The 24,552-nt window shown below is 45.0% G+C and overlaps 2 protein-coding genes across 2 annotated transcripts in view; both read left to right on the top strand.

The window, feature by feature from the left end:
- LOC141047277 (uncharacterized) overlaps positions 1-24,552 on the top strand; it is a 1,035,999-nt gene that overhangs the window by 155,712 nt on the left and 855,735 nt on the right. The gene's annotated exons all lie outside the window — the stretch shown is intronic.
- On the top strand, positions 14,325-23,542 carry LOC141047320 (uncharacterized). Its single transcript, XM_073542382.1, has 6 exons — positions 14,325-14,470; positions 14,600-14,779; positions 14,863-14,986; positions 15,070-15,167; positions 15,362-15,452; positions 22,477-23,542. Exons 1-6 carry the CDS (start codon positions 14,393-14,395, stop codon positions 23,496-23,498), a joined length of 1,593 nt encoding a protein of 530 aa, XP_073398483.1. The 5' UTR covers positions 14,325-14,392; the 3' UTR covers positions 23,499-23,542.

Raw genomic sequence — 24,552 nt, 5'->3', positions numbered from 1 at the left:
TTTGGATTCCAAGCCTGTGTGTTGCCTCATTACTGCGGCCCTGCCGCTCCCTATCAGAGCAAATCCCTGTGCCTGGCATAGTCTTGACTGGCACAGGTCAGGTTCTTAGGCCTTGACAGGCATAGTCTGGACTCCAGGTTTTGACCAGCGCAGTTCTTGTTCTCGGGCCTTGGCTGGTGTAGTGTTGTGAATTCTCTCTCTGGCTTCCGTCTGGTGATTACTGAAGGTAGTGGAGCTGGTCAGATTGATAGAGGGGTTGTGAATTCTCTTTCTGGGCTCCCTCTGGTAGTTACTGGAGGTAGTGGAGCTGATCTGATTGACAGAGGTTTGCCACCTAATAATGAGGAAGACGATTGGTGATCTGGGGTTTCTGATTGGGATTTAAGACAGCTGACTCCCTCTATCCCTGCTGGTGATTTTCTTCCTGTGCCTTCTGAGGTCTGATGTCTCCTGCTTTTTCCCTGCATGGTTCAGCTAAGTGGTTCATTTGCTTTTCTGTTTGTACAGTATTTGATCTGGTTTTGTCTATCGCTGCTTTGTGCGGGTCAGCCAGCTCCGGCTCGGGCTGTGCTGAATCACCGCCCATATGTTACTGCTTGAGCCAGTTTGTTTTGTCCCCTGTTATATTGGTCTCTTTTTGCTTTGCTTTCAGAATATACCAGAGTGCTGATATAGTGGGGGTGAAGTCGTGCGACTTCAGTGTTTTTTGTGCATCAGACGTGTTGGACTTTTTGCAGGGTTTTTTGCATGATTGCAGACAGTGTCCTTTCCTGTCCTGTCTAGTCAGTGCGGGCCCCATCGTTTGCTCAGTCTATTTTCTGCCTGCGTTTGTGTTTTCATCTTGTCTCACCGACAATATATGTTTGGGGGCTATCTATTCCTTTGGAGTCTGCTCCGGGGCAGTTTAGATTTCCCCTTTCTTGCTTTACGCTTAGTTAGCTCTCTGGCTGTGCTGAGGCATCTAGGATCATCGTAGGTACGCACCACGGCTACTGCTAGTTGTGTGGACAGGATCAGGGGTCTGCAATCTACTTAGTTTCCAACCTTTCTGGTTTTCTGTGGCTTAGCCTGGGCCTGCTATCCTCCTCAGTGACCCATTCATAACATGTAGTCTGGACTCTGGGACTCGTCTGGTGCCGCCTGGGTTCTGCAACCACAACCAACTGCCTCTGGCACTTTACCCTGGCTTGGTACCTCAGATTCTTCCCTGGCACCCCGTTTTTTGGCTTGGTGCCAAATCTGATCTGGCTTTGCAGCTATTGCCTTTATAATAACAGGAAACTGCGTCATCAAGGTAACCTGATCTGGTTACCATCTAGACTTTTTCTTCCTGAAACTCTCCCTCTTCCCATTGATTCCTTGGGGCCCCATCTGGACGGCAGATGGCAGTGTTTTTGTACAACTGCCGCACATCCCTGAGGATTTGTTCTTCTTATGACACATTGTTTTACACCCCTTATGCAGTATATATGATGCCCCTCACACAGTATAAAGTTTCCACAGTACTGGCATCTCGCCTACAAAAGATATTTCCACAGTACCGCCATACCAGCACATGTATAATCTTCTCACAGTACCGCTGTTCTCTCCACACAATATAATCTTCTCACAGTACCGCAACTCTCTCCACACAGTATGTTTCCATAGTATCATCATCCCATCACACACAGTATAATGTTCCCACATTACCGCCATCCCTCTACATAGTATAATGTTCCCACAATAGCAGCTTGCCATACACACAGGATAATGTTCCCATAGTACTGCCCCCTACATGAACAATATGGTACCATCCACCCCACCGACAACCTCACAGGTAATTAACAAAAACTCAGTTAGCCTCATTCTTGGTGCAGATACTAATGAACCCAGGATCTATGAGATATTTACCATACAATAGTTAGATAGGCAGAGTGTATCATCCATAACGGTAGCCCACTCGGGTGCTATGATGCCCATAAATAGAGAGGGCTCGTGGGGTTTGGTATTGGTCACCCTCTCCTTCCCATCATAACAATTTCAGATATATCCACACTTCAATGACGGTGATACCAGTGAATAGAATAGTGAATCAGGGAGTCGAAAACTCCTGATCCACCAGTGTATGTCTGAGACTCCGTGCACTGCAGGCACAATGATGTCACTACATCACACCTGTAGTATGGAGCCTCAGTACTCACACTGCACAGACTGGAGCATTGCACCTTGGGAACAGGGTTGGGTGAGTAGTGTTTTTTTTTTAAATATCAGGAATTTTGGAGGCTTAATATTAAGAGAAGAGTCGTTGGGACTCTCATAGTGAATGTGTGGCTGGTAGGGGCCATTATGCTGTGTAAGGGGTTGTGGTGGACTGTAAATGCCTCCATACTGACTTTGAGTCCTTATTTTCTGTAGAAGGTTGTGGTGGATATAATACTGTGTGAGGTGCAGTAGGGGCCGTCATACTGTGTGAGGTGCAGTAGTAGCTGTAATACTGTGTGAGGTGCAGTAGTAGCTGTAATGCTGTGTGAGGTGCAGTAGTAGCTGTAATGCTGTGTGAGGTGCAGTAGTAGCTGTAATACTGTGTGAGGTGCAGTAGTAGCTGTAATGCTGTGTGAGGTGCAGTAGTAGCTGTAATACTGTGTGAGGTGCAGTAGTAGCTGTAATGCTGTGTGAGGTGCAGTAGTAGCTGTAATGCTGTGTGAGGTGCAGTAGTAGCTGTAATGCTGTGTGAGGTGCAGTAGTAGCTGTAATACTGTGTGAGGTGCAGTAGTAGCTGTAATGCTGTGTGAGGTGCAGTAGTAGCTGTAATGCTGTGTGAGGTGCAGTAGTAGCTGTAATGCTGTGTGAGGTGCAGTAGTAGCTGTAATACTGTGTGAGGTGCAGTAGTAGCTGTAATGCTGTGTGAGGTGCAGTAGTAGCTGTAATGCTGTGTGAGGTGCAGTAGTAGCTGTAATGCTGTGTGAGGTGCAGTAGTAGCTGTAATGCTGTGTGAGGTGCAGTAGTAGCTGTAATGCTGTGTGAGGTGCAGTAGTAGCTGTAATACTGTGTGAGGTGCAGTAGTAGCTGTAATGCTGTGTGAGGTGCAGTAGTAGCTGTAATGCTGTGTGAGGTGCAGTAGTAGCTGTAATGCTGTGTGAGGTGCAGTAGTAGCTGTAATGCTGTGTGAGGTGCAGTAGTAGCTGTAATGCTGTGTGAGGTGCAGTAGTAGCTGTAATACTGTGTGAGGTGCAGTAGTAGCTGTAATGCTGTGTGAGGTGCAGTAGTAGCTGTAATGCTGTGTGAGGTGCAGTAGTAGCTGTAATACTGTGTGAGGTGCAGTAGTAGCTGTAATGCTGTGTGAGGTGCAGTAGTAGCTGTAATGCTGTGTGAGGTGCAGTAGTAGCTGTAATGCTGTGTGAGGTGCAGTAGTAGCTGTAATGCTGTGTGAGGTGCAGTAGTAGCTGTAATGCTGTGTGAGGTGCAGTAGTAGCTGTAATGCTGTGTGAGGTGCAGTAGTAGCTGTAATGCTGTGTGAGGTGCAGTAGTAGCTGTAATGCTGTGTGAGGTGCAGTAGTAGCTGTAATGCTGTGTGAGGTGCAGTAGTAGCTGTAATGCTGTGTGAGGTGCAGTAGTAGCTGTAATACTGTGTGAGGTATAGTAGTAGCTGTAATGCTGTGTGAGGTGCAGTAGTAACTGTAATGCTGTGTGAGGTGCAGTAGTAGCTGTAATGCTGTGTGAGGTGCAGTAGTAGCTGTAATACTGTGTGAGGTATAGTAGTAGCTGTAATGCTGTGTGAGGTGCAGTAGTAACTGTAATGCTGTGTGAGGTGCAGTAGTAGCTGTAATGCTGTGTGAGGTGCAGTAGTAGCTGTAATACTGTGTGAGGTATAGTAGTAGCTGTAATGCTGTGTGAGGTGCAGTAGTAGCTGTAATACTGTGTGAGGTGCAGTTGGGGCCATCACACTGTGTGGGGTCTGTGGGGGCCATCATACTGTGTGGGAGACCTTATACTGAGCTACATGGGCACATAGGAGAACAAATTCCTTGTGCTGAGTCAGATAGGGCTAAATAAGTGAGAAATACAGACCTTTGGTGTAGCTGGTTGCAGTCCTGAATTGATATGGTGTTGTGTGCCAAGAGGGAGACATCAGATAGTACGTTCTGAAGGAAAGTGAAGATAAAATGGCAGTGAGAATCTGGATTGCCGGCAGAGAGAATAGTGGAAGCAAAGAGCAGGGCGAGGTCCTTAGCTCAGGTTTGTGGACTATTTGGCTTATAACAAAAGTTATGTACCGCCACGTGTAATCGGAATGTTTCTGACTCTGCATAATGCAGAAGAAGCATTCATAAAGTGTAGTGCCTCCTATCTGATGTATATTCTTCTCATCAAGTTCTTGTTAAGTAAAGTTTATTTTTGAACTTTTGGTATATATATTTGTGGTGTGGCTATCGGTCGCAAAGTCGACAAGAGCTATGTGTCGCAGAGATGGCTTGTTTCTGTGATGTAGCCTGGAATGTTTCTCTAGTGCATGAAAACACGGAGGCTGTGTGCACACGCTGCGCATTCTGCTGCGGTTCCGCAGCGGTTTTGGCCGCTGCGGGTCCACAGCAGATCTTGCTGCGGCGTACAGTACCATGATTCCCTATGGGAATCAAAAACCGCAGTGCAGTCGGTGCGGATTTTTCCGCGTGGTTTTTCTGCGGTTTTGAAACCACAGAAAGAATTGACATGTCAATTCTTTCGGCGGATTCCCCTGCAGTTTGCCATCTCCTCCATTGTGGAGATGAAAAACCGCAGGGCAGAACCGCAGAGCAATCCGCAGGTAAAACCGCAGGTCTTTTGACCTGCGGTTTTACCTGCGGATTGTACAAAATCCGCACGGATGAATCCGCACCTAAATCTGCAGCGTGTGCACACACCCTAAGAGGTTCGTTTTTTGCACTTGTGTCTGGGCTGCGGGTAGCTATGAGAGACGGGCAGGTCTGGCTACCCACATACCTCACATCTGGGTGTGGTTACAGCCTATATAATGGATGCTGTTTGGCACATGGTCTGTGTGTTGGGGGAAGGCCTCCTGTGTGTTTGGCTCCAGACCGAGTCTGAAGTGCTGGACATTATCCCATCCTGTGTGTCCATGGGCTTGGTGGAGCAGAGCTCTGCTATGGACATTTATACTTTGTTTTTCCTGATCTGAAGGCTGTTTATTTTCTGCTTTTGCTTCTGGGGTTTATGAAGCAATAAACCCACATGAATGTTTAAAGGAACGTGCCTCCTGTTGTTCTCCCGTCGCACCTGAGCGAGTATAACCCCTGCTATATATATATTTATATATATTTCTTTTTTTCATTTGGGGGATCCAATTCCACCTATTGCTGTGTGATCTGTGATTTCTATCTACACCGTGTATAGGATAATAGGGTATATTAAAATTGTTATGGAAGTAACTTAACTAACATTATGCAGTGACTCTGCTTTCCATATAGTGACGGATATTTCTTGTTACTAAAACTGTGATTTTTTTTTCACGTTTAACCCTTTTTTTAACCCCTTCCTGACATCAGACGTACTATCCCGTCCATGGGACCCGGGCCTCTGTGCCCATGGACGGGATAGTACGTCTAGCGCGATCAGCGGCGCCCACGTGGTGAGCGCCGCTGATCGCGGCCGGGTGTCAGCTGATTATCACAGCTGACACCCGGCACTATGTGTCAGGGGCGGTCACGGACCGCCCCTGACACGTTAACCCCTTGCACACCGAGATCAAACATGATCGCGGTGTACCGGGAGTTAAAGGGAAGCATCGGCAGGGAGGGGGCTCCCTCCGTGCTTCCCTGAGCCCCCCACGGCAGCGCAATGTGCAGCGCTGCTGCGGGGGACTCCTTTCCTCCAGGCCCCCGGATCCAAGATGGCGACGGGGGCCTTCGGGGGCCTGGAGGAAGCTGGCTTCCTCAGTGCCTGCAAAGCGCAGGCATGAGGAAGCCTTGTGCACTGCCTGTGACAGATTGCTGATCTGTCACAGTGATCTGTGATGTGACAGATCAGCGATCTGTCACAGGACAGTGATGTCCCACCTGGGACTATGTAATAAAGTAAAAAAAAAATTAAAAAAAAGTGTAAAAATAATTTTAAAAAAATCGCCAAATAAATTAGTAAAAAAAAAAAAAAATATTCCCCAATAAATTCATTTTTTGAAAATAAAAAAAAACCAAAACAATAAAAGTACACATATTAGGTATCGCCGCGTCCATAACGACCCACCCTGTAAAACTGTCCCATTAGTTAACCCCTTTAGTGAACCCCTAAAAAATTAAAAATAAAAAACGAAGCAAAAAATAATGATTTATTATCATACCGCCAAACAAAAAGTGTAATAACGCGCGATCAAAAAGACGCATATAAATATCCATGGTACCGCTGAAAACGTCATCTTGTCCCGCAAAAAACGAGCCACCACACAGCAACATCAGCAAAAAAATAAAAAAGTTATAGCTCGCAGAATAAAGCGATGCAAAAATAATTATTTTTTATATAAAATAGTTTTCATTGCATAAAAGCGCGAAAACATAAAAAAACGACCTAAATGAGGTATCGCTGTAACCGTACTGACCCGAAGAATAAAACTGCTTTATCAATTTTACCGCACACGGAACGGTGTAAACGCACTCCCCCAAAAGAAATTCATGAAACGCTGTTTTTTGTTCATTCTGCGTCCCAAAAATTGGAATAAAAAGCGATCAAAAAATGTCACGTGCCCGAAAATGATACCAATAAAAACGTCAACTCGTCCCGCAAAAAATAAGACCTCACATGACTCGGTGGGTCAAAATACGGAAAAATTATAGCTCTCAATATGTGGTGATGCAAAAACTATTTTTACAATAAAAAGCGTCTTTTAGCGTGCGACAGCTGCCAAAAATAAAAACCGCCATAAATAGTAAATCAAACCCCCCGTTATCACCCCCTTAGTTAGGGAAAATAATAAAATTAAAAAAATGTATTTATTTCCATTTTTCCATTAGGGCTAGGGTTAGGGCTAGGGTTAGGGCTAGGGCTAGGGTTAGGGTTAGGGCTAGGGTTAGGGTTAGGGCTAGGGTTAGGGCTTGGGTTAGGGCTGAGATTAGGGTTAGAGGTGTGTTGGGGTTCGGGTTGGAGTTAGAATTGGTGGTTTCCACTGTTTGGGCACATCAGGGGCTCTCCAAATGCAACATTGCGTCTGATCTCAATTCCAGCCAATTCTGAGTTGAAAAAGTCCTATGGTGCTCCTTCCCTTCCAAGCTCTGCCATGCGCCCAAACAGTGTTTTACCCCCACATGTAGGGTATCAGCCTACTCAGGACAAATTGCAAAACAATTTTTGGGGTCCAATTTCTCCTGTTACCCTTAGGAAAATAAAAAATTGGGGGCAAAAATATCATTTCTGTGGAAAAAAATGATTTTTTTATTTTCACGTCCGAGCGTTATAAACCTCTGTGAAGCACTTGGGGGTTCAAAGTGCTCACCACACATCTAGATAAGTTCCGTGGGGGGGTCTAGTGTCCAAAATGGGGTCACTTGTTGGGAGTTTCAATAGTTTAGGTACATCAGGGGCTCTCCAAACGCACATGACACCCGCAGACCATTCCATCAAAGTCTGCATTCCAAAACGTCACTACTTCCCTTCCGAGCCCCGACGTGTGCCCATACAGTAGTTTTCTCCCACATATGGGGTGTCAGCGTACTCAGGACAAATTGGACAACAACTTTTGCGGTCCAATTTCTCCTGTTACCCTTGGGAAAATGAAAAAATTGGGTGACTAATTGATCATGTTTGTGGAAAAAATACGATTTTTTTATTTTAATGCCCGGGCATTATAAACTTCTGTGAAGCCCTTGGGGGTTCAAAGTGCTCACCTCACATCTAGATAAGTTCCTTAGGGGTTCTCGTTTCCAAAATGGGGTCATTTATGGGTGTTTCCACTGTTTAGGTACATTAGGGGCTCTCCAATGGCAACATGACACCCGCAGACCATTCCATCAAAGTCTGCATTCCAAAACGTCACTACTTCCCTTCCGAGCCCTGACGTGTGTCCATACAGTAGTTTTCTCCCACATATGGGGTGTCAGCGTACTCAGGACAAATTGGACAACAACTTTTGGGGTTCAATTTCTCCTGTTACCCTTGGGAAAATAAAAAAATTGGGGACTAATTGATCATGTTTGTCGAAAAAATACGATTTTTTTATTTTCATGCCCTGGCATTATAAACTTCTGTGAAGCCCTTGGGGGTTCAAAGTGCTCACCTCACATCTAGATAAGTTCCTTAGGGGGTCTAGTTTTCAAAATGGGGTCATTTGTGGGGAGTTTCCTCTGTTTAGGTTCATTAGGGGCTCTCCAAAGGCAACATGACACCCGCAGACCATTCCATCAATGTCTGCATTCCAAAACGTCACTACTTCCCTTCCGATCCCCGACGTGTGCCCATACAGTAGTTTTCTCCCACATATGGGGTATCAGCATACTCAGAACAAATTGGACAACAACTTTTGGGGTCCAATTTCTCCTGTTACCCTTGGGAAAATAAAAAAATGGTGACTAAAAGATCATGTTTGTGGAAAAAATACAAATTTTTTATTTTGACGCCCGGGCGTTATAAACTTCTGTGAAGCACTGGGGGGTTCAAAGTGCTCACCACACATCTAGATAAGTTCCTTGGGGGGTCTAGTTTCCAAAATGGTGTCATTTGTGGGGGGTTTCCACTGTTTAGGTACATCAGGGGTTTTCCAATCGCGACATGGTGTCCGATCTCAATTCCAGCCAAAAACGTCAAATGGCGCTGCTTCCCTTCCGAGCTCTGCCATGCGCCCAAATAGTGGTTTACCCCCACATGTGGGGTATCAGCATACTCAGGACAAATTGCACAATAACTTTTAGGGTGCTGTTACCCTTGGAAAAATAAGAATTGAGGGTGAAAAGATCATTTTTGTGGAAAAAATATGATTATTTAATTGTACGGCTTTATGTTATAAACTTCTGTGAAGCCTTTGGGGGTTCAAAGTTCTCACCACACATCTAGATAAGTTCCTTAGGGGGTCTAGTTTCCAAAATGGTGTCATTTGTGGGGGGTTTCCACTGTTTAGGTACATCAGGGGTTTTCCAATCGCGACATGGTGTCCGATCTCAATTCCAGCCAAAAACGTCAAATGGCGCTGCTTCCCTTCCGAGCTCTGCCATGCGCCCAAATAGTGGTTTACCCCCACATGTGGGGTATCAGCGTACTCAGGACAAATTGCACAATAACTTTTAGGGTGCTGTTACCCTTGGGAAAATAAAAATTGGGGTGAAAAGATCATTTTTGTGGAAAAAATATGATTTTTTAATTGTACCGCTGTACGTTATAAACTTCTGTAAAGCCCTTGTGGGTTCAAAGTTCTCACCACATATCTAGATAAGTTCCTTGGGGGGTCTAGTTTCCAAAATGGGGTCACTTGTAGGGGGTTTCCACTGTTTAGGTACATCAGGGACTCTCCAAACGTGACATGGCGTCCGATCTGAATTCCAGCCAATTTTGCATTGAAAAAGTCAAACGGCACTCCTTCCATTCTGAGCTCTGCCATGCGCCGAAACAGTCGTTCCCCCCCACAAATCAGGTATCAGCGTACTCAGGACAAATTGCACAATAACTTTTAGGGTCCTGTTACCCTTGGGAAAATAAAAATTGGGGTGAAAAGATCATTTTTGTGGAAAAAATATGATTTTTTAATTGTACCGCTGTACGTTATAAACTTCTGTAAAGCCCTTGTGGGTTCAAAGTTCTCACCACATATCTAGATAAGTTCCTTGGGGGGTCTAGTTTCCAAAATGGGGTCACTTGTAGGGGGTTTCCACTGTTTAGGTACATCAGGGACTCTCCAAACGTGACATGGCGTCCGATCTGAATTCCAGCCAATTTTGCATTGAAAAAGTCAAACGGCACTCCTTCCATTCTGAGCTCTGCCATGCGCCGAAACAGTCGTTCCCCCCCACAAATCAGGTATCAGCGTACTCAGGACAAATTGCACAATAACTTTTGCAGTCCAATTTCTCCTGTTACCCTTGGTAAAATAAAAAAATTGAACCTGAAGTATTTTTTTTGTGAAAAAAAGTTAGATGTTCATTTTTTTTTAAATATTCAAAAAAATTCCTGTGACGCACCTAAAGGGTTAATAAACTTCTTGAATGTGGTTTTGAGCACCTTAAGGGGTGCAGTTTTTAGAATGGTGTCACTTTTGGGTATTTTCTATCATATAGACCCCTCAAAGTGGCTTCAAATGTGATGTGGTCCTAAAAATAAAATGGTGTTGTAAAAATGAGAAATCGCTGGTCAACTTTTAACCCTTATAACTTCCTAACAAAAAAAATTTTGGTTCCAAAATTGTGCTGATGTAAAGTAAACATGTGGGAAATGTTAGTTATCAAGTTTTTTGTGTGCTGTATCTCTGTGATTTAAGGGCATAAAAATTCAAAGTTGGAAAATTGCGAAATTTTCAAAATTTTTGCCAAATTTCCGTTTTTTTCACAAATAAACGCAAGTTATTTGAATGAAATTTTACCACTAACATGAAGTACAATATGTCACGAGAAAACAATGTCAGAATCACCGGGATCCATAGAAGCGTTCCAGAGTTATGACCTCATAAAGGTACAGTGGTCAGAATTGTAAAAATTGGCCCGGTCATGAACGTGCAAACCACCCTTGGGGGTGAAGGGGTTAAAGCAACTCTAATCAGTGCGATCATACAACATACAAGCCTCTGATGGCTCCGGTGATGCACTGTACTACTGTAGTGACGTGTATCATCACTGCCTGTCAGTGTAAGGCTATGTCTACACGTTGCGGAATTGCCGTGGAAATGTCCGCAACTCCCTGCCATGTGAAATATGCTAGAATTCTGCATGTGTAATTCCCGCATATTTCCCGTAGAATTAGCTTGCAGAATGCTAGCGTTTTCCAAGCGATCTGTAGCATCGCTTGGAAAACTGATTGACAGGTTGGTCACACTCGTCAAACATAGTGTTTGACGAGTGTGACCAACTTTTTACTATTGAGGCTGCCTATGTGGCATCAGTAGTAAAAAGATATAAAGTTAAAAATAATAAAAAAAAATAAAAAATGGTGTTATTCTCACCTTCCGGTGTCCCACACAGCGTCCCCAGGCCTTAGTGATGCTCCCGGCAACTCCCGTTCCCAGCGATGCCTTGCGACAATGACCTTTGATGACGGAGCAGTCTCGCGAGACGGCTACGGTGTCACGAGACCACGACTTCATCAAAGGTCATTGACGCAAGGCATCACTGGGAACGGGACTTGCCGGGAGCATCGCTGAGGCCTGGGGACGCTGTGTGGGACACCGGAAGGTGAGAATAACACCATTTTTTATTGTAATTCTTTTTTTTTACAGGGATATGGTACCCAGAGCCTGGAGGACAGTCTCCTCTCCTCCAGACTGTGGGTACTATTCGCACATTTTCCGCTTACTTTGCGCATGGTGGCCATAGCCACATGCAGAAAGTAAGCAGAACAATGCTTTCCTATGTTTGCGGAATTCTCACGATTCCGCACAAAGAATGAGCATGCTGCTTTTTTTTCTGCGATGCAATTTGGCCGCGGAAAAACACGCAGCATTAGCACAGCATGTGCGGAATGCCATCGAATACAATGGCTTGCTTATTTTATGCGTTTTTGCAGCGTTTTCGCTGCGTTATCGCGGTGAAAAAACGCATAAAATCCGCGGGAATTCCGGATGTGTGCACACAGCCTAATACTAACGGCCCCATACACATGAGATAAGTGTTGGCTGAACCGTCATTTGGCAGACGGCTATCTCTCCCGACTCCCCCATACACACAAATATTCCAGCTTTCCTGTGGTCTGTATGAGTGTCGCCTCCAGACTCCTCTAGCGGAGGATTATCTACAGGAAGAACAAACGGATTATCCTCTGAAATTCAGGATGCCAGATCCTTCTCTGCCCTGACATCATCTGTCGGGAGGCCCCCAAATACATTATATGGTCGCCCAAACCCCCCGAAATCAGTGCTTTCATGTAACTTTAGTCTAATGTGTATGGGGCGATAAAAGGTAACTTACTGGACGCTGCCTCTGGCCCGGCCTAATAGACCTTCATACATTGCAGGTCAGACACCATCATTAGGCATGTAAGTATCATAGTAACTAGGCCACCCCATACTATCGAGTACTGGGGGGCGGAGGGGCATTCAGCCAAACGCTTTTCACAGCAGCAAGTGGTGAAACTGCCAGGGTTTTTGTTGCAGCCGCACCTGTCCTGTCCCTGAGGTGTACATCTATGTTCTGGGGCCCAAAAGAGTTAATTTGTAAAAAAAAGGTTTCACTTGTTAAAAAATAATAAAATGTGTCTTGTGCTTTTTTATGTTTTTTTTTTCCAATTTTTACAAGAATTGTTGGAGCCAATTTTCATAGAATCATAGAATGGTAGAGTTGGAAGGGACCTCCTGGGCCATCTGGTCCAACCCCCTGCTCAAAGCAGGATTCGCTAAATCATCCCAGACAGATGTCTGTCCAGCCTCAGTTTGAAGACTTCTATTGAAGGAGAACTCACCACTTCTCGTGGCAGCCTGTTCCAGTCATTGATAACTCTGTCAAAAAGTTTTTTCTAATATCTAATCTGTGTCTCCTCCAATTCAGTTTCATCCCATTGCTTCTAGTCTTTCCTTGTGCAAATGAGAATAAAGATGATCCTTCTACAATGTGACAGCCCTTCAGATATTTGTAGACAGCTATTAAGTCTCCTCTCAGTCTTCTCTTCTGCAAGCTAAACATTCCCAGATCCTGTAACTGTTCCTCATAAGACAGGGTTTGCAGACCGGTCACCATTCTGGTCGCTCTTTTCTGAACTTGCTCCAGTTTGTTGATGTCTTTTTTAAAATGTGGTGCCCAAAACTGGACACAGTATTCCAGATGAGGTCTGACCAAAGAGGAGTAGAGGGAAATAATGACTTCACGTGATCTAGACTGTATGCTTCTTTTAATATATCCCAGAATTGTATTTGCCTTTTTTGCTGCTGCATCACACTGTTGGCTCATGATGAGAATTAGCGTTATGGAAGATGAGTCTATGAGAAACGTATTCAGCTGCCGACTCCGAGGGAGAAACTGCTTGTTGTCTGTGGCCTAAATATACAAGTTTTAATAGTAGATGTAAAGAAGAAAATGAAATGCTGTAAAATAATAAATCTCCTCATATGTTTCCCTTATTCTCTCCAGTAATTGTATTACCGTATTTTTCGGACTATAAGACGCACCGGACCATAAGACGCACCCCAATTTTCAGAAGGAAAATAGGGAAAAAAATAATAGTATGTCAAGTGGGGGTCCGTCTTACAGTCCGAATTCAGCTTACCTGGGAAAGGATCCGACACAGGTGGAGGAGTAGTCACAGGGGTCATTCAGTGGTCCAGGCTCGTGCGGTGGCGGCTCTGTGCTGGGGCAGGTTGGTTGTGCTGGGGCAGCTGTGCTGGGGCAGGGGCAGCTGTGCTGGGGCTGGGGCAGGTGGGCTGTGCTGGGGAAGCTGTGCTGGGGAAGGGGCAGCTGTGCTGGGGCTGGGGCAGCTGTGCAGGGGCAGCTGCGCTGGGGCAGGGGCAGCTGTGCTGGGGCTGGGGCAGCTACGCTGGGGCTGGGGCAGCTGTGCTGGGGCGGGGCAGCTGTGCTGGGGCAGGGGCAGCTGTGCTGGGGCAGGTGGTCTGTGCTGAGCTAGGCAGGTGGGCTCTGGGGGGTGAGGGTGGCGGCGGGCTGTGCTCCGGTGCAGGGGCGGCGGCTCCGCCGGCATTTCCTCGCAGCCCCTTGCTGGCCGCCGCCATGTTGCTGTGGCCTCCGGGAACATGGATGCTGGAAAGATGGCCGCCGGTCCGGGGACGGCGCATGCGCGGGATCAGATCTCGTCCCGAGATCTCGGGGGACGAAATTCAAATCTCGGCAATGAGATCTCGTCCCCCGAGATCTTGGGACGAGATCTGATCCCGCGCATGCGCCGTCCCCGGACCGGCGGCCATCTTTCCGGCGTCCATGTTCCCGGAGGCCACTGCAACATGGCGGCGGCCAGCAAGGGGTGTGCGGGGGCCTCCGGGCTGTGAGGAAATGCCGGCGGAGCCGACACCCCTGCACCGGAGCACAGCCCGCTGCCACCACCGCACCGCAGAGCCCCGCCCTCTGCCACCACCGCACCAGAGATTAGTATATTGCGACCATAAGACGCACCCCCCACTTTCCACCAAAATTTTTGGGGAAAAAAGTACGTCTTATGGTCGGAAAAATACGGTATTACACAGGATTCTTATGATGTTACATCGGCTCATCTTCTCATTCAGGTCTCTACAATATCGGATCCTCTCAGTGAAGATCTTCCGTATAACAGAATTTTCCTGATTTACCCATCAAAGATGGATATGGACAGAGACAAAATGGCAGAGAGGATATTACACCTCACCCTAGAGATCCTCTTCCGGCTTACTGGAGAGGTGAGAGATTCTGATGACGTCACATTACATCATTCTTATCTATGGGAATAACAGATGGACAGAACTGGAGAGGTGAGGACTCTGGAAATGTCTGTAGTGAGATTTATTAATGTGTCTCTCCATAACCAGGATTACACCGTAGTGAAGAAGACCTCTAGTGAGCGCTGTCAGGACCCTGTGTCTGAGGGATGGGGAAGACCCCTGTACCCATTCACGGAGCCTCCACCTCTCCCACTAATCCATGGTGACATAAATGACCAGAATATCCTAGAACTCGCCCACAAGATGATTGAGCTGCTGACTGGAGAGGTGACACTGCTGGGAATGCTGGGACATTATACAGTAACGCTATGAAGGGATCGGGGGGATGACGGTATCTTTGTATGTGTCAGGTTCCTATAAGGTGTCAGGATGTCGCTGTCTATTTCTCCATGGAGGAGTGGGGGTATTTAGAAGGATGCAAAGATCTTTACAAGGACATCATGATGGAGGTTCCTCAGCCCTTCACATCACCAGGTAATCGGCAGGACTAAATACACATGACCTATTATTATCTGTATGTAAAGAATGAATTCAGTCCCTGTATATGTTTCCTCCAGTTCTATCCAGTGAGATGACAACACCAGAGAGATGTCCCCGTCCTGTTCTTCCACAGGACTGTAAACAAGAAGATCCCAATGTTCCTCAGGATCATCAGGTAGATGGAGAGAAGGTGTCATGAGATCTCCCCTATGATGTGTAGACGGCTGTGAAGGTCTTGTGCTCAGTCTTGTTTTATCCACCAGTATTATATGTTTTATACTTGTGTAATGAGAACGGTGGAGATGGCAGGATTAGAGCTGATCATAGATGTGACTTCTCCATCTGTGACTTTTACAATATTTGTTTCAGGGTGAAGATCTGACCCATATTAATACTACAGAGACATATCAGAGGGGTGATGAGCGGTGTAAAGAGGAGATTCCTACATATGACTACCCAGGTGAGTACTGACCACTAAATGCAGACAAGTCACAGATTCTTCTTGGTCACCACTGTGGCGGCTTTATCGGTGGTGTAGTCCGGCCGTATCACAATTGTGTGATCACCATTTTGACTCCTGACCACCACATTCTCCTTCACCCAAAACTGTTCAAATGACTTTGGGCACTGAAAGCCCTTCTATAAAACGTACCACCTGGAGGATCCACCTACCCTCTGGGATTATAAGATGCTGACCCTTAGCTACACAGATCTGTAAACTACAAAGCCAAATTACAGGCTGCGGACAATGTGCTGACAAGTTAGAAAATCACTTGAAGAAAAATATTATGATAAGTCTGTAAGAGAAGGTGGAGGGTAATGATGCTGTTGGCTTCCTAGAACCCTGATATCTTATTGGATGAATCTACCTTCTCTCCCTTCTGTGCTGCTGAATGTCTCATATGGTCCTTACAAGACCAGGTCCAGTCTTTCTGGCCAAACTTTGCTTTTATGATCAACATCATTAAATGTGCAGTGAGGTCCAAGTGTGAATTTCTGTACAATAACAACAGAGTTTCCCTTTATTCTGACTTTTCAATTTGTATTAAAACTAATTTCAAGGAGGATTGTGATAATCTACATAAAACCATTACACCTGTGCCATGATATATCTCTAAGCTGTGTGTGGCTGATGGCTGTAATATACATTTATTCACCCCTGCAGGAGATGTGTTGGCATGGCTCGAGCCCTGACTTCATGGATTCACTCCAAGTCATAAATTCCATTATGCTTTTGATCCTCAGGAATTCAGATTACTGCACAATCTCTCCTGAAATTGAGAGCACTAATACTTTCTCTAATCTTCTGGTCAGGACTCATAGTAGCTCCAATGATCCACCATAAATGAGTGCAAGTCCTGTTTACTGTTGGAGTTCTCCCCTCATATGTTGTTGTTGGGGATGTAACATAGAATAAAAAAAATATGTCTTTTTTTTACCTGTTCATTCTCTATGATGGTTTGATTGTGGTGGGATCGGCCTTCCTCACTTATGTGAGTCTGTAACTCCCTGAAAGTCTTAAAAAAATCTCTCCATCGCCTCTTCCAAATGCCTAAGATCTAATTTTAAAGTGAACCGATCAGCAGCATTGTGCACAGTAACCTACAGACACTGTCAGGTCGGCGCCGTTATACTGATTATATTGATAACTGGTGATGAAATCTGTCTTGTGGTTGTTGTTTAATCTTTATTTGTAGTTTTCAGTTAATGAGATTCTCATGCTCCTGCTGACAGGTTCACTTTAAGACACCTCAGCTCTGGACTATTATACACAGTTCTCTTTAAATGTGTAACATTTTTTCTTGAAGCTCATCTGACAGAAAATATTGGACCTTACGATAGTTTAGATTGTGAAGTCACCGAGCCCCATACTCTAATTACCCCAGAGAGGTTTCACCACTAGATACTGATTTACTACTGATGAAGACTGTGTAACACGTTTGTCTATAATTTTCTTTCTAATCTCCTGAGACAACTCTTTCCTTCACTTCCTCTGGTCCATGTTGAATGTGATACACACCATGTCCCCAAACAGCACAGTGAGTATCTGTAGCCCTCTATACAGGCCACTCACTGATTCCAAGATTGTAGACACCTGTGATGCTAATTAGTGGACACACCTTGATTTAACATGTCCCTTTTGTCACATTTTCAGGGGTACCATCATTTCTGTCCAGGTGTATTTCATGAGATTTATTTTTTTTACAATTCTATGGAAGCATGGATGAAAAGCAATGTCTGACTTTCATTTGTTCATTTTCATAGATTTTTTATTTATTATTACTTTTGTCAGATTCAAGTTATTTCTGTGACGATTGTGGATTTGTCTATCATTAACCCCTTTACCCCCGAGGGTGGTTTGCACGTTAATGACCGGGCCAATTTTTACAGTTTTGAACCCTGTCCCTTTATGAGGTAATAACTCTGAAACGCTTCCATGGATCCCGGTGATTCTCACATTGTTTTCTCGTGACATATTGTACTTCATGTTAGTCGTAAAATTTCATTGATATAACTTGCGTTTATTTGTGAAAAAAACAGAAATTTGGCAAAAATTTTGAAAATTTCGCAATTTTCCAAATTTGAATTTTTATGCCCTTAAATCACAGAGATACGGCACACAAAAAACTTAATAAACAACATTTCCCACATGTTTACTTTACATTAGCACAATTTTGGAACCAAAACTTTTTTTTGTTAGGAAATTATAAGGGTTAAAAGTTGACTAGCAATTTCTCATCTTTGCAACACCATTTTATTTTTACGGACCACATCACATTTGAAGCCACTTTGAGGGGTCCATATGATAGAAAATACCCAAAAGTGACACCATTCTAAAAACTGCACCCCTCAAGGTGCTCAAAACCACATTCAAGAAGTTTATTAACCCTTCAAGTGCTTCACAGGGATTTTTTCAATGTTTAAAAAAAATGAACATTTAACTTTTTTTCACAAAAAAAGTATGTCCTGAGTACGCTGATATGTGGGGGGGGAACCACTGTTTCAACGCATGGCAGAGCTCAGAAGGGAAGGGGTGCCGTTTGACTTTTTCAATGCAAAATTGGCTGGAATTCAGATCGGACGCCATGTCACGTTTGGAGAGCCCCTGATGTGCCTAAACAGTGGAAACCCCCGCACAAGTGACCCCATTTTGGAAACTAAACCCCCCAAGGAACTTATCTAGATATGTGGTGAGAACTTTGAACCCACAAGAGCTTCACAGAAGTTTATAACGTACAGCCGTACAATTAAAAAATCATATTTTTTCCACAAAAATGATCTTTTCACCCTCAATTTTTATTTTTCCAAGGGTAACAGGACCCCAAAAGTTATTGTGCAATTTGTCCTGAGTACGCTGATATGCCATATGTGGGGGTAAACCACTATTTGGGGGCATGGCAGAGCTCGGAAGGAAAGCAGCGCCATTTGACTTTTATGGCTGGAATTGAGATCGGACGCCATGTCGCGTTTGGAAAGCCCCTGATGTGCCAAAACAGTGGAAACACCCACAAATGACACCATTTTGGAAACTAGACCCCCCAAGGAACTTATCTAGATGTGTGGTGAGCACTTTGAACCCCCAAGGGCTTCACAGAAGTTTTTAACGCTCGGGGTGAAAATAAAAAAATCATGTTTTTTTCCCACAAAAATGTTATTTTTGCCCCCAATTTTTTATTTTCCTAAGGGTAACAGGAGAAATTGGACCACAAAAGTTTGCAATTTGTCCTGAGTAGGCTGATACCCCATATGTGGGGGTAAAACACTGTTTGGGCGCATGGCAGAGCTTGGAAGGGAAGGAGCACCATTTGACTTTTTCAACGCAGAATTAGCTGGAATTGAGATCAGACGCCATGTTGCGTTTGGAGAGCACCTGATGTGCCCAAGCAGTGGAAACCCCCCAATTCTAACTCCAACCCTAACCCCAACACACCCCTAACCCTAATCTCAGCCCTAACCCTAGCCCTAACCCTAATGGGAAAATGGAAATAAATACATTTTTTTAATTTTATTATTTTTCCCTGACTAAGGGGGTGATAAAGGGGAGTTTGCTTTACACCGTTCTGCCTGTGGTAAAATTCATAAAGCGGTTTTATTCTTTGGGTCAGTACGGTTACAGCGATACCTCATTTATGTCATTTTTTTATGTTTTGGTGCTTTTATGCAATAAAAACAATTTTATATAAAAAATAATTATTTTTGAATCGCTTTATTCTGCAAGCTATAACTTTTTTATTTTTTCACTGATGATGCTGTGTAGCAGCTCGTTTCTTGCGGGACAAGATGACGTTTTCAGCGGTACCATGGTTATTTATATCCGTCTTTTTGATCGTGCGTTATTGCACATTTTGTTCGGCGGTATGATAATAAAGCTTTATTTTTTGCTTTGTTTTTATTTTTATTTTTTAAGGGGTTCGCTAAAGGAGTTAACTAATGGGACAGTTTTATAGGGCGGGTCATTACGGACGCGGCGATACTAAATATGTGTACTTTTATTGTTTTGTTATTTCCAAAAAATGAATTTATTAGGGAATATTTTTTTAAAAAATTTATTTAGCGATTTTTTTAATAAATTATTTTTACACTTTTTTTAACTTTATTACATTGTCCCTGGGGGGACATAACTGTCATGTGACAGATCGCTGATTTGACACATCACAGAGCGCTGTGACAGATCAGCGATCTGACACAGGCACTGCAGATGGCTTCCTCATGCCTGCGCTCAGCAGGCAGTGAGGAAGACGCCTCCCTGCAAGGCCCCCCAAGGTCCCCGCTGCCATATTGGATCCGGGGACCTGCAGGGAAGGAGGCCCACGCAGCAGCGCTGCACATCGCGCTGCTGCGGGCGTCTCAGGGAAGCACGGAGGGAGCCCCCTCCCTGCCGATGCTTCCCTAAACCCCCGGTACACTGCGATCGTGTTTGATCGCAGTGTGCCAGGGGTTAACGTGTCGTGGGCGGTCTGTGACCGCTCCTGACACATAGTGCCGGGTGTCAGCTGTGATAATCAGCTGACACCCGGCCGCGATCAGTGGCGCTCCCCCCGTGAGCGTCGCTGATCGCTATGACATACCATCCCGTCCATGGGCATAGGGGCCCGGGTCCCATTGAATGGATAGTACGTCAGATGTCAGGAAGGGGTTAAACCAGGCGTACCAACAATTTTGACCATGTGTTTAGGAGGAGTGAATATTTTGACTCCTCAGCCACTTTCCGGATATTAACACACAGTGGAAGTTGTAAAGTGAAAATCACACATTTGACATTTTATTACCCAACACATAGTGCCCAGATTGTGCTCCAGGAGACACACACCACAAATTAAGTGGATTCTTCTCACTATAATATTGCTAAATACAGGGATCCTTAAATGTTGTTTGCGCACACTGCAAGACTCAGAAGTGAGAGCGGATTTTGCTGGATGGGTTTATAAAAACCTTGTTGCTTTTCAACAGCCTTTGAGCCACTAATAGTGTAGGAACCTCTATTTTTCCATTGGCACATGATGGACCTGAGTGGGGACTTGTTTTTTGCAGATGAGAATTGGTATTATTTTCACCTACATACATTGATTGCTTTCTTTTTATTCAATACTAGATGGTGGCCCAATTCTAACATATCGGGTATTCTAGAATATGTATGTAGTATATTTATGAAGATTTAATAATAATGCAATAATGCACCCCCCAATCCTGATATGCATAGTCCTTTCACCCCCAATTCTGATATGCATGGTACCCCTCACCCCCCAATCCTGATATGCATGGTACCCCTCAACCCCCTATCCTGGTATGCATGGTCCCCTCACCCCCCTATCCTGATATGTATGGTCCCCCTCACCCTCCAATCCTGGAATGCATGGTCCTGTCACGCCCCAATCCTGGTATGCATGGTCCTCTCACCCTTCTTTGCTGGTAAGCATGGTCCCCCTCACCTCCCTTTCCTGGTATGCATGGTCCCCCTCACCCCCCTTTCCTGGTATGCATGGTCCCCCTCACCCCCCTTTCCTGGTATGCATGGTCCTGTCACCCCCCTCTCCTGGTATGTATGGTCACCCTCACCTCCCTTTCCTGGTATGCATAGTCACCCTCACCCCCTTTCCTGGTATGAATGGTCCCCCTCAACCCCCCTTTGCTGGTATGTATGGTCACCCTCACCCCCCTTTGCTGGTATGTATGGTCACCCTCACCCCCCTTTCCTGGTATGCATGGTCCCCCTCACCCCCCTATCCTGGTATGCATGGTCCCCTCACCCCCCTATCCTGGTATGCATGGTCCGCCTCACCCCCCTATCCTGGTATGCATGGTCACCTCGCCCTCCTTTCCTGGTAAGCATGGTCCCCTCGCCCCCCCTTTCCTGGTATGCATGGTCCCATCACCCCCCTTTCCTGGTATGCATGGTTACCCTCACCCCCCTTTCCTGTTATGCATGGTCCCCCTCACCCCCCTTTCCTGGTATGCATGGTCCCCCTCACCCCCCTTTCCTGGTATGCATGGTCCCCTCACCCCCCTATCCTGGTATGCATGGTCCCCTCACCCCCCTATCCTGGTATGCATGGTCCCCTCACCCCGCTTTGCTGGTATGTATGGTCACCCTCACCCCCCTTTCCTGGTATGCATGGTTACCCTCACCCCCCTTTCCTGGTATGCATGGTCACCCTCACTCCCATTTCCTGGTATGCATGGTCCCCCTCACCCCTAGGAAACTGCACACATACAAAAAAAAACATTTATACTCACCCATCTTTCTTGTGGTCCAGCGCTGTCCCGATCTGCCGGAGACTCGGGGAGGAGTGTCGCACTGGCGCGGGAGTACGCGCATGCCCATACCGTGCTGTCCGGCGCCATTTTCCTGAAGACACACTGCAAATGTATCTTCAGGAAAATGGCGCCAGATAGCGCTATGCTCATGCGCGATTCTCACTCGCACTCCTGCCCCAGCATCTTCCGGTCCCAGTAAGGCTTAGCGCGAAGGACTGAAGATGACGTCACTCTCGCGAGAGCGTGATGTCATCAACGGTCTTTGGCGCAAAGCCTTACTGGGACCGGAAGATGCCGGGCGCGTGGTGAGAGGATGGAAAGAGTCCGGGGGCCGTCAGAAGGTGAGTATAACACTATATTTTAATTCTATGTTTTACAGATTTATGGTACCCAGGGTTCGGAGAAGTCTCCTCTCCTCCGAACCCTGGCTACCATCCGCACATTAGGCCGCGACCAATCAGCGACGCTGGATTTCCATTACAGACAGACAGACAGAGTTAGACGGTTATATATATAGATTTGGGAGGCAGAATGAACCAACAGTTGAACACCAAACACTACTGGTTCATCCAAAAAGGTTTTCTATTAGACTGTGAACTGTCATTGTATTGGTAAATAATTAGTTTTTACATAGCTTGCCATATTTATGGACAGTTTAAGTAGAAATGTTAAAAAATATAAAACTCAAGGATATTTTATTAAAAAATAATAATTGTTTTTTATCTTAGCAGATGACTGTACCAGGAGATCAGAGGGACAGCTGACATCTTCAGTTTTTAAATCTGATGATCTTGAGATCCTACAAGATAAAACTGAAGTGATTGCCATTACTCCAGATATACCATCATCCATTCACAGCAAAGATCTGTCATCTGATCCTATGAAACAGGTCCTGTCTTCTGATTCATTACCGACTACTAAGGAAAATCAAAGTCACAAAAGAGGCATTAAAAAACCAACTGTTTTTAAAGCAAATAAGTCATTTTCATGTTCAGAATGTGGGAAATATTTTACATGGAAATTAAATTTTGTTACCCACCAGAGAACTCACACAGGGGAGAAGCCTTTTTCCTGTTCAGAATGTGGGAAATGTTTTAACCGGAAATCGATTCTTGATAGCCACCACAGAACTCACACAGGGGAGAAACCTTTTTCATGTTCAGAATGTGGGAAATGTTTTGCACATAAATCACATTTTGTTAACCATCAGAGAGCTCACACAGGGGAGAAGCTTTTTTCCTGTTCAGAATGTGGGAAATATTTTAACAATAAATCAGATTGTGTTAAGCACCAGAGAATCCACACAGGGGAGAAGCCTTTTTCATGTTCAGAATGTGGGAAATGTTTTAGCGATAAATCATATTTTGTAAAGCACCAGAGAATTCACACAGGGGAGAAGCCATTTTCCTGTTCAGAATGTGGAAAATGTTTTAACGTGAAATCGATTCTTGATAGCCACCAGAGAACCCACACAGGGGAGAAGCCTTTTTCATGTTCAGAATGTGGGAAATGTTTTAACCAGAAATCGATTCTTGTTAGACATCAGAGCAGTCACACAGAGGAGAAGCCTTTTTCTTGTTCAGAATGTGGGAAATGTTTTAGCGATAAATCATATTTTGTAAAGCACCACACAACTCACACAGGGGAGAAGCCTTTTTCCTGTTCAGAATGTGGGAAATATTTTAATCAGGAAGCGCTTCTAGTTAGACATCAGAGCAGTCACACAGTGAAGCCTTTTTCATTTTCTTAATGTGAGAAATATTTTACTTGGAAATCAACTGTTAATAAACATCAGAGACATCACATAGGGGAGAAGCCTTTTCTATGTTCATAATGTTGGAATAGTTTTAACCAAAATTGGATCTTCTTAAAGGGGTTGTCTCTTGTCATTCCTCATGTTTGCTGACAAAAAGGATAAAACTAAACTTTATTCATTCCAAATGTAATACTGTACCTATAATTCACCCCTTGAAGGTTAGTCAGAAGGTCACTAATATATAAAACATATACCACACTATTCTGCCACCGATGTACATGGGTGAGATGTGTCTGAAGGATGTGAATAGTGATAAGCGAACGTGCTTGCCACTACTCAGTACTCGCCCGAGTATCCCTGTACTTGGTGTACTCGACGAGCATCGAGCATTTCCGGGATTACTCGGCCGGAACTCGGGTCTCCACCCAGTATTTTTGTCCGACTTTAGATACCCAATCGCGCTACAGGGATTGTCTGCCAGGCTCTGAAATGCCGCAGCCATCTTTGTTGTGGTCGTGCAGTGATTGGCTGGCCACACAGCATCATCTGGGGTATAAGAGACCAGACGCCGCCATGCTCGACGCATTCAGCTCCTGATTGAGAGAGTGTAGGGAGAGCGGCTGCCTTTATAGGGTCAGAATTGCTGATTTATTAGGTAGTGTGGGGTCTACCATCCTCAATACTCAAATCCAGCTAAACCAACAGTCTTTGTAAGGACTAATTCCGGAGTATATAGGTTCCAGTGTTAGACAGGCAGGGTAGTGTACGTCGCTGTATACACATCAGTGCAAGGCCTGCAGGCGCTGTATGTCTGTATATAGAGCATTGCATACATCTAGAGGGTCCATTCCCTTCCTGTGTTCTGGTGCTGCTGCTACCTGTAGGATATATTGGCCGTATAAAGCTAGCCCCAGGTGTAATTGGAATGCAGGCCACACATTTTTTGCTGTGCTATCTCGGTCCCGGCTCACATCTGTGTGTGCTAACAGTTTGGCCAGTTTATGGCGCTTTTCTTTATTTTTCCTGGGTGAAACTGTACTTATATACA

Source organism: Dendrobates tinctorius, unplaced genomic scaffold (assembly GCF_039654945.1).
Source record: "Dendrobates tinctorius isolate UK_male_01 unplaced genomic scaffold, ASM3965494v1 ptg000126l, whole genome shotgun sequence".
In the NCBI taxonomy this organism is placed as follows: domain Eukaryota; kingdom Metazoa; phylum Chordata; class Amphibia; order Anura; family Dendrobatidae; genus Dendrobates; species Dendrobates tinctorius.
The sequence above is the reverse complement of the archived record's forward strand: the minus strand, read 5'-3'. Positions and strand labels throughout refer to the sequence as shown.

What these genes read in the sequence shown, in the direction of transcription:
- LOC141047320 (XM_073542382.1), top strand. Translation starts at nt 14,393, where the DNA reads ATGGATATGGACAGAGACAAAATGGCAGAGAGGATATTACACCTCACC. An exon ending in TTGAGCTGCTGACTGGAGAG is followed by an intron (nt 14,780 to 14,862) that starts GTGACACTGCTG and finishes TGTATGTGTCAG; the next exon opens with GTTCCTATAAGGTGTCAGGA. An exon ending in ATGTTCCTCAGGATCATCAG is followed by an intron (nt 15,168 to 15,361) that starts GTAGATGGAGAG and finishes TATTTGTTTCAG; the next exon opens with GGTGAAGATCTGACCCATAT.